The sequence below is a fragment of the Teleopsis dalmanni genome, chromosome 2 (assembly GCF_002237135.1).
Source record: "Teleopsis dalmanni isolate 2A chromosome 2, ASM223713v2, whole genome shotgun sequence".
NCBI lineage: Eukaryota > Metazoa > Arthropoda > Insecta > Diptera > Diopsidae > Teleopsis > Teleopsis dalmanni.
In genome coordinates this window covers 230,263,962-230,273,786 of record NC_051847.1, presented here as the reverse complement: position 1 = coordinate 230,273,786, position 9,825 = coordinate 230,263,962, and the positions used below count along the sequence as shown (strand labels likewise).

The following is a 9,825-nucleotide window of genomic DNA, read 5'->3' as shown; positions in this document are numbered from 1 at the left end:
TCCCTTCCTCCTCTTTCGGAGAGTGTAATTCAAATGCAGCAGAAGGAACCAGAACACAAACAAATACAAGTAAGCATAGCACTCCGGATATATGTCGGGTATGTATAAAAGTTCCTACGAGTATTCTAAAGCATTTTTGTTGTTTTGTGGTGCACATGTGGTTGTCTTTCGAACGTTGATCTGTGTGCGTGTTGTTTTATTTGTGTAATGCAAACTATTTTTAAACGTTGACTATCGTCTGCTCTTCGATTTTCCCCAACTTTTTCCTCCGCTGCAGCTTGGCAGTATTTTTCCGAACTGTTTTTGGTTGCGGAAAGTGCATTTTTCTGTTCTTCCAAGTACTTGCGACCCACCGACCCACCGACACATGGCGAAGTGGAAAAACAGTGCAACGCTTGTGTCAATCAAACGTTACATTCAACTTGCATTAAAAATCGATGAAGTCAAACGAACATTTTTCGCTTGCACTTTTGCTTAACAAGCATTTGAGTTTCCGACAACGTGAAACAAGTCAATATTTGAAAAAATTAAATGAAAATTGTTGGACTCTGTTGCTTTGTAATCTTTTTGTTTGTATTCTTCCTTGTATTTCAGACCAAACTTTTTATTAATGAGACATATTGAAGTATATGAAATTTCCCATGCCAAATATGAACCCTAAAAAGAAAATATTGATAGATATTTAAAATATATATGGATGTATAGATTAGATTATACTAATACTGTGATTCTAATATCTATTCACACCTCAGTACCCATAATGTTTTCATATAATATCTAGAAGATTGGGAAATATTCTAAATAAAACATAGGATAGTCTTCAATCCTCTAGAAAATAAATCCCTAGCGAATAAAACCTGTGTTGCGCTTTCGCTAGAGAGTGAATAACTTTCCTAGTGTTTCTCATAGCTGCGGCATGTATCGTTGAAGGGAATATTTAATATCTTGACATGGTTTTCTAAACGACAATGACCCGTGCGTCATTTTACTAAGATACTGGCACCTGTACTGACCATATCAGCGAAAGCCATATCAGTGATGCACAAAATATGGGTGTTACAGCAGCACTGTTAGATCTTAACCAATAAGTACCTGAGTTACAATATATGATATATATACACACGTTTTGCAAATTCTTTATATTTGCTCTTCGCATGCAACTGCTTTGCCGTTCTCATGGATTTTTGCGCGATATTGTTTAATTCTATGTGCGACTATGTGCGCTTGAAAAGCATCATTAGCGTTGATTCTCTTTTAATTAAAATTGTAATTAAATTCAATATCCTTGTTACTTTTTACCGTAGATTTCGTTTTAGCTACTTTTGCACAATATTGACTTTTGCACATGCCTCGACGTCAAACAGTAGCAGCCACCCAACCCCGCAATGAGAAATACAACAATTTGAAGAGCTCACACTAATTCGCATTGGTTTTAATTAAATGCGTTTCCATTATGTCCCTATGTGGTTTGGTTTGATCCTTTATAAATTTAATTGAAATTGATACATAAATTACGAAAACGTGCATACATGCCATCGTTCAATGAAAACATACGCGCCTTGACTGACTGCACTGCATTGCTGATAATTTTTGATTTAAGTTTTCATTTAGCGAAATTTTAATTGTTGCAAAATAATTTTGCGTTAAGCTTTAACGAATTTCCTAGCACAATTTAACTAATTTAAATTTCAATTTTAACTTTTGCCACCCACTGTTGCAAGTGCCGAAGTCAAAGTGCTGCAGGGTTGGCATTTTCATGCTGCCAACTTGACCCCGCACCTGCGTCGAGTGCTGAACAATGGTGTCTACAAAAACGAAAAAGTGAACCTGAATCCTTGAAGGAATAAAATGAAAAATGAAACAATTCCGAAAGTGTCTCGTTAATGCGACAGCAGTAAAAACTTTTAAGCACCTTCAGAAAGCCATACAAATGCTAGCTACTAGACTTTCATCACCTACGTGAGCACATCCATACTGGCCATACTGGAGAAGATAGAGGAGGATGCGGAGAAAGCAGAAAAAGAAGCACAGATAACGGTTATAGCACTTTTAATTCATTTTTTATTGCTGACATGAACATTGCACTCATTCGATGCACTTATTTATTTTGAAAAGTGCACTGCGATTTGGCTGGCGTTGTTGCTTCTGTTCATTTATGCTGTATATAAAAAACAATGTGTAAATTCCTCAGTCTGGTAAGTGGTGTTCATTAAAATAATATTTAGCATAAGAGAGAGAGAGAGAGTTAATAACAGCAATTAATCATAGCTTATATTTATACAACATAAACGTTCCAATTTTCATGAATGCCATTTATTACCCCTTTTGAGAGAAAATGTGAAATGAGAACTTTACTATTATGTGATCTAAATATATTTATATTTATGCTACCATATGTTCCATATGCAATTTGATAAGTATTTTTAAATTACTTACTAACGGAATTAAGTTATACATTGGACATGAACTGTGCATCCGCAATGCTCTATTAAATTAAACTCATATCTAGAAGGAAGTATACACTCTTACTTCCCACATGTCATTAGTCAGTGTACGACAATTACCATCACCAAAAAATACGAAAAATAGGTTATATAATTTCGCAGCACTACTTTAGTTATATAGGTTAAAAAAAACTATCATAGCATGTGGATCGCGTAACAATCTCTGAACGTGTTTAAACGGTGCAAACTTACTACAAAAATAATGAGACTTATTTGCGTCAAAATGGTAGAATCACGAATCACGAGTAGTGAAAATTTGAAATAACTGTCTTTCAAGCACAATGATATACATGTAGATGTACGGTTTCATAAGGAAGAAATTATTCAAAAATTTGGAATATTATTAGAATTTTTTCAGTCATTTTATAAAGACTTTAACTACGTTTAACACTTTTTACTTGTTAAAAGTAAAAGAGATTTATATATTATATATATTATATTATATATAGATATATTATATAGATATAGATTATATATATTATAGTTTGAAATTATTTAACATTTTATTTACTTTAATTTACACTTTAATACATTCAACATTATAATTTTAATAAAACTATTTAAAGACGTTAAGCTAGCTTCTTATCTTAATAGACTCCAGGCATGCCAGCGCAATCAAGTCAATAATAATAAACCTAATAAACTGCATTTGCAGAAGAACGCATCAAATTGTGGCAATGCGCTTAAGTGAAATTCCAGTATTGCAATATCCTGGTAGATTTAAAATGCACGCTTTTATTGGACGACTTTTTCTGCTTTCTCTTTCTTTGTTCTAGCCTTGCCAAACTCTTTTGCTTGTTGCTGTTGCTTTTGTTTTTGTGATTGTTTACTGGCTTGATTATCGGTGGCAATCTCCTTTTGCAAAATGCGTTGGAAAAGTATTGCATCAGTTTTACTTAGCGAACGTGCCTCCAGGCGTCCAGCATCATTTGCCGTTTTATTCGTCGTTGTTGCGAAACTCTCATTTAAATTGCGCCACTGGCGCTGTTGCTGAGGCACACTTAATTTATCCAACAACTTGCAGCTTAAAACGGGCACAATCGGCTGCAGAACAATGCCGCATAAACGTAAGGTATCCATTGTCATTGCAATTATTGTCTGCAGTCTGTTGGCATTTTCGATGTGCCCGGAATTGTTGTCGTTAGTGTTTATGGTGCTGTTATCCTTATTGCTTTTGTTGCTGCTACTTTTCAATTCCCAAGGACGTGCGCTCTCAAAGAAATTATTAGCCGCGTGCAACGTTGACATCACTATATCCACCACCAAATAGAAGTTGTTCTCGTTGTAGTGCTGCGTACAGCGCTCTATAAAGACCAATCCAACGCCAATGACAATATCGGGTAGCAATGGAAAAAAATACCAAATCAAAAGAATTTTATTATTTATAAAAGAATATAGCAAAGTCATATTATATAAGATTTTATTGTGAATTTATGAAAACTAAAGTGGTTGTAGGTTGCCGTTATTAACCCAGTTAGGATTATGGTTTCAACATAAAAAGTGAACATAATTAAATTTTTCCATTATTACATTTACATTAAACTGAATTTCATATTATTCAATTAGTAACAATGACATATTCTGTACATATATATGATCTTTTCCCAGCATTATCTATAAGATAATACATACATTATCTAGCATTATCTATAAGAAGTTATATATTGTTTTATTTTATTTTTTTCGTCATTGATTTGATTTATTAGCCTTGTTTTTCAGAGAGTGAAACCTTTATTTTATAAAAAATCAAGAAGAATCAAATTCAAAATTGATTAAAACCATAGTAAATAAACTCATCAAAAAATGAAATTGTTTGACATTTATCATTGCCTGCAATCAGCTTTCAAGTGCATTTGCTTCAGAATTTAATTTGAGATTCTACAACGGCACGCGGAACTTTGCCACAACAATGTTATAAATTACAACAATAAAATAAATATGGAAACAACAACAATAGTCAACTGCTCAGTAAAAGGATGAAAAGGATAACGTTACTTACCTTCCAACTGCCGCAGTTCATCCTGTAAACGTAGCGCTGCATCCATTCGCAAAATGTCGTCTAAATGCGACGAATGGAGTGGGGGATAAATTTGTTGCGGATTTAATGACTTTGCACAGACACGCGATAAAAGATTTCCTAGAGTATCTGCCAGCTCGGAGTTGAGTATACGCAACGCTTTAACACTGCTGTAGTCTAAAAAATTAAGAGGAAGGAGAAGTGGTAAGAAGAAGCAAAGTTACTATTACTTAAGAATAAAAATTTTAAGTGTTTTACAGGAGAATAGGAGAATGCAACTAATGACGAGTAGAGGATGAGGTGAGGTAAGGTATGTTAAACGAATAGTGGCATTAGCTCAACTAAGATGCAAGAATCACTGTTCAGTTAAGGTAATTTTATTGTAAAAAAAAAAATAGAAAGATAGTAAAGAAATTTATTGTGAAAGTAAAGAATAAATGTTATACATTTTAATTTGCAGAAATTTGAAAGTTTGAAGTTTCCGATTTATAAGCTGATTACACATTTTACACCAGAAAACCAAAATAGACACATTTTTAAATCTTTAAGCAAGAAATGGAAATAAATTTGACCTTATAAACTTAATGAGTTTGGCTAATGTGTACTCCAAATTGTGGCCACATAGAATTATTTGACACACACACTGCACATTGCATATTAGACATTACACAAATGCATTTATGCACGCTAATATGCACGCACCCACGGACACACAATGCATTAAAATTAATTCCCACAAAATGTTGGTCAACATTTGTAATTGATTAAAAACATTTAAATGAAAAATAGTTTATAAAATAGCCACATTATTGTGTTCTGAATGCCAACGACAACAATGCAATCCACAATTACTGTTTTTGCTGCTGCCGTTCTTGTGCTTGTTGTTGTTGTTATTATTGTTGCTGCTGCTGTTGTAGTTTTTATTATAGTTAAACAAACTAATTTTTGGCATGTTTCTGGCATCCTTCCGTGCTCGCTGCTCGTTTGAAAGGATGCAACTCGCGGCTAACAATGCAACCCAAGAACGACAAACGTTTAAACGATTTTGTCCTCGTAATTGCAATTGCGACGGCCATTTTGATTGCGTTCATGTTGTTGTTGTTCTTGCCGTTGTTGCTGCTATTGTTGTTATTGTTGTAGGGAAGGAATGGAATCCTTTCCATATTTTCCTTTTATGTACTGGCATTTAGGGACCAAAATTACTGGAAAATACTTTTCAGAGAACAACGATAAGCGATGTGCACAAGCAACTGAATTACTAAAAACAATTTTCCGTTTGATTTTATTTTAATTAAAAATTTAATGTATCAAAATACAAAATTGTTGCTAAAACCGCTTAAGCAAAACTGTTTAATTAAATAGAAATTATTTTTCTATTTCAGCTATACAAACTTACTTTTAAGTTTTACTTAAATGAGAACCAATTTTTAAAGGTTAACGTCATTACCATTAGAAATTTATTTTAATATGATAAGATATCAACCATTAAGATGTGATCATTAAGATCATTGACATTTATCATTCTGATTATCCTAATACCGATTATGATTTGTCATTATCGTCTCTGGAAAAAACTTCAAACCCATAATTTGTCTAGAGCTTCATTGAGACCTACTGATAAACCCAAGGACATCCCTTGATTTGAAACTTCAGATTTGTTTTGATTTAAAGATATATAAAAAACAAAAAAAGATACTAGATACGCTTCTTGAAAATTATAGCACACGAACAGATAAAATGAACAGATATTTTATTCTACATTTTAAAGAAGCTGTATCAGCGTCTTTTAAGGCAATACCAAGTAAATGGAGCATGTTAGTATCTAGTTAAAAAATAAATAATTAATCGAAATTTAAATTTATTTGTGTTGACAAACTTTTGAGTATTTCTATTAACCACAAAAATGTATTTAGATTATTCCAAGATTTCGTATCGGCCGCAAAAAATTAATATACGAGTACTAATCAGAGTCCTAATGCAGTCTGATAAGTGGATATTTCTCGGAAATGTGTAGGTTCTATAAAGATTTATATAAGAGATTTCATATATGAGATTTTTATAATTTCGAATCAACATGAATTCACTGTTCCAAGGCTGGAGAGATCTTATCAGCTATAAGATCTCTGACTATCTAATCATTTTAGAATAATGCCGGCGATTTTGTATATGTTTTCATCAAATTACAAATAAAATTGTTTATTAGCAGAATAAGCAATAGTATTATAGAATAATATTGCTAAATTGGTTTCATGTTCAAATGATATAACATGATATAATAATATATTACTTATTCCAGATTATTTATCCACATATTTTACAAGGATAAGGAATGACTTGTGACAACAATGACTACTTATGAACAGAAAGTTTCAACATAGAATCGTGATTAGGAATCTCTTCTGGAAATCTTTAAAAAAAAAATTTTTTTTATAATTTTACTAGAAACAAATTATGTAAAAAAAAATTTTTAAATAATAATCTAAAAAACCTTTGTTAAATAAAATTCTTGTCTACAAGAAAAAATAAATAAAACTATAAGAAAGAACTTATTTTTTTAAATGTTGATTTCAATTAAAAATTTTTCATAGAAATAAACATAATGATTTAATCTACCAAATAATATTAATCTACAAAAAAATATATTTTTTTGCAGATAATTACAAAAATTTTGAATAAATTTGCAATATTCATTTTTGGAACTGCCTTACTTTTGCCAAATATAAATTCGAGCTGAAAAATATTTGCTTCTAAAATTGTATAGAACATTTTTATAGCAAAAAATAAATAAATGGAGAAATAAAAATAATGGCGCTACCTTTTACGGTTAGTAAAAATTATGCAAATTTAATTCATGTACAAAAATTAACTAAAATAGAAGGAAATGTAAATTATGGAAAAAAATTTTAAAGAACATCGACCAGCAGCGTCGACATAATATGCACACTAAGTCGTATTCATTTTATATGCCATGGATGATAATGGATTACAATCTTCCTTCAAAACAAAAGTCTTATGTATAAACTATTTAATAATTTTTTCTTTTAATCTTCTTAGATAGCAGGAAACTCAGTAAGCTTTGTTCAAACTTCTTTGCAGAAGCCTCTGTTTCTCATACACACCTTCTTCAAATTCATCATCGAGTGTAGTTAGAGGAGTTAGGCCCTATGCGCGTTATCTACTGTGTAGCTCCCTAATTTTTAGTAGCTTGAAAATAAGCTCATAAAAAAGACACAAACAAAACAACCAACAAAGAAATGCGTAAACAAAATCAGTTGCAGGTGCTTAATGAGCACAAAACAAGCATAAAATATACACAACAAAGACACAAACAACAAAAAACACAAATAAGTAGAAAACACAAATACGCCAAATAAAACAACGAAAACAACAATAACAATAATAACAGCGTGTAGAACATCTTGTGCACACGGCAAGAAAAATGTCGGAGAACATGCGTTTGTGATTGTGCAATAACACATGCAACGCAACCGAAAATAATAGGAAAAGGAACGAGAATAAGCAGATTGCAGCCATGTCAGAGACAAGCACTAAAGCCATTGCTTCTGAGCAACAGTAGCAATTACTACTGTTAAATTACTTGAGTCACAGTAGCAGTTAAATGAAAAAACAATGAGAACAATAGGAACAAAGTTGAAATGAAACAACAAAGTTTTATTTGAAATAAAAGTGCACGAAACTTCAAGCAAAAAACTGAACTAAGACCAACCTTCTCTTAGAGTTGAAAACATCGTCACTTAAGGATGCAAACTTGTTGTTCATTTAAAGTTCGCTAAAAGAGATACGCACATAGAAAACTTCACGTTCACACATATATGACTAACTTTTAGACTAAACCGAATACAGAAAATATCTTAAAGAAATTAGTTTTATATTTTAAAAGTAGTCGAAGTTTTTGAAATTAAGTTTCTAAAAGAAATGGAATTAATAGAAAGGTGATCCCTAAATAATGTTATTTTAAGGACAAATTATGTTTTATTCACTAATTAACCTAATTGAAAACATGACCTTTGTAACTACAATACAACTGTTCATTTTATTTTTATTTTTAGCAACTATATATGAACTTTATAATTGCCAGTTCAACTATATGAAATAGTCCATTAACAACATTAAAAATGTGCTGAAAAATGACTTATGAGACAGAAAATATATAAACAATTTTACACTGAATACTTTTGATACGTTGAATATTAACTGGCCTTATAAACTGAGAGACTCCACCTACAAAAACCATATAGTCAGTTTATATCTGCTCTAGCACAATATTAGTCTTTTTAAGCAATTATAGATATAATACTTTTAAAGTTTTGTTTGAGAGGAAGTAAGTTTATTGCTGTTACCGATCTTTAAAACTATACTATATCAATGTAATAATAGCACAGCTAATAGTCCAATTACAATATATTTCAAATTAACGTTTAAATAATTAAATAGAATATTGCGAATTACTAAATAATATTAATAATTCTGTGTGTTGATCGCCACTCTAAGATGTCGTTTGTTGTGGCAATCCTACATAATTTATTAACAATTAAATTATTCTTATTTAGAATCGTATTACAATTAACGAAAGGTTGACTTAGTAGACACTCTACTTGCAGTTATTACTAATTAAGTTGGCAGTTATACATTGCCATTTGCTTAGTTATAAACGGTTCAGGACGGTATAAAACAGTAAAAAAAAGAATAAAAAGTAAAGTTTTTGAGATATTTTGATAATAAAGTTTAATAAAGTTTTTTAAATTTACCATTTATAAACTATGAAGGCAATCATTGAATGTAATTCTGTAATTCGCGTACAAGACAAAAGCACAGAAAGAACCAAAAGCGGAAAAGATCCAATGTGAACGATAATGTTTTATAGATTAAAAAATATAACATTAAGCCAAATTTTAAACGAAATCAAATTCCAGACAAAATCGTACATATAGCTATTTTAGTAATCGTAAAATCTTATATTTAAGTAACAGTGATAGATGTATTTTTCAAAGCGCTAGTAACATTTTATTTCAGAAATAAAAGTCTTTCGGATTACTATTGTAAACTATTTTTTCTCGCAAAACAACATAAAATTATTCAATATGCGTTTTCGGTGGCTCGCAACTGTGGCATGCTGGCCGATAGTTGCTTAAGTTTTTAAAACTTAAACTATCAGAAACTATAACCCGTTACTTTTATCGATATTCCTTATAAAATTGTACTTTAAGTAAAGGATACTGGCGTTATAGATCGTGATTAAAAGTTAATACATAATTTTAACAATAATTTTCTCAGCATTTCAAC

At 31.1% G+C, this 9,825-nt stretch overlaps 1 protein-coding gene across 1 annotated transcript; it reads right to left on the bottom strand.

The window, feature by feature from the left end:
• Positions 1 to 3,032: 3,032 nt before the first annotated feature.
• On the bottom strand, positions 3,033 to 4,716 carry LOC119680837 (methionine--tRNA ligase, mitochondrial-like). The gene is made up of 2 exons (XM_038093834.1): positions 4,504 to 4,716; positions 3,033 to 3,808 (listed from the first exon to the last, which is right to left on the bottom strand). Exons 1-2 carry the CDS (start codon positions 4,547 to 4,549, stop codon positions 3,240 to 3,242), a joined length of 615 nt encoding a protein of 204 aa, XP_037949762.1. The 5' UTR covers positions 4,550 to 4,716; the 3' UTR covers positions 3,033 to 3,239.
• Between the last annotated feature and the right edge of the window lie 5,109 nt (positions 4,717 to 9,825).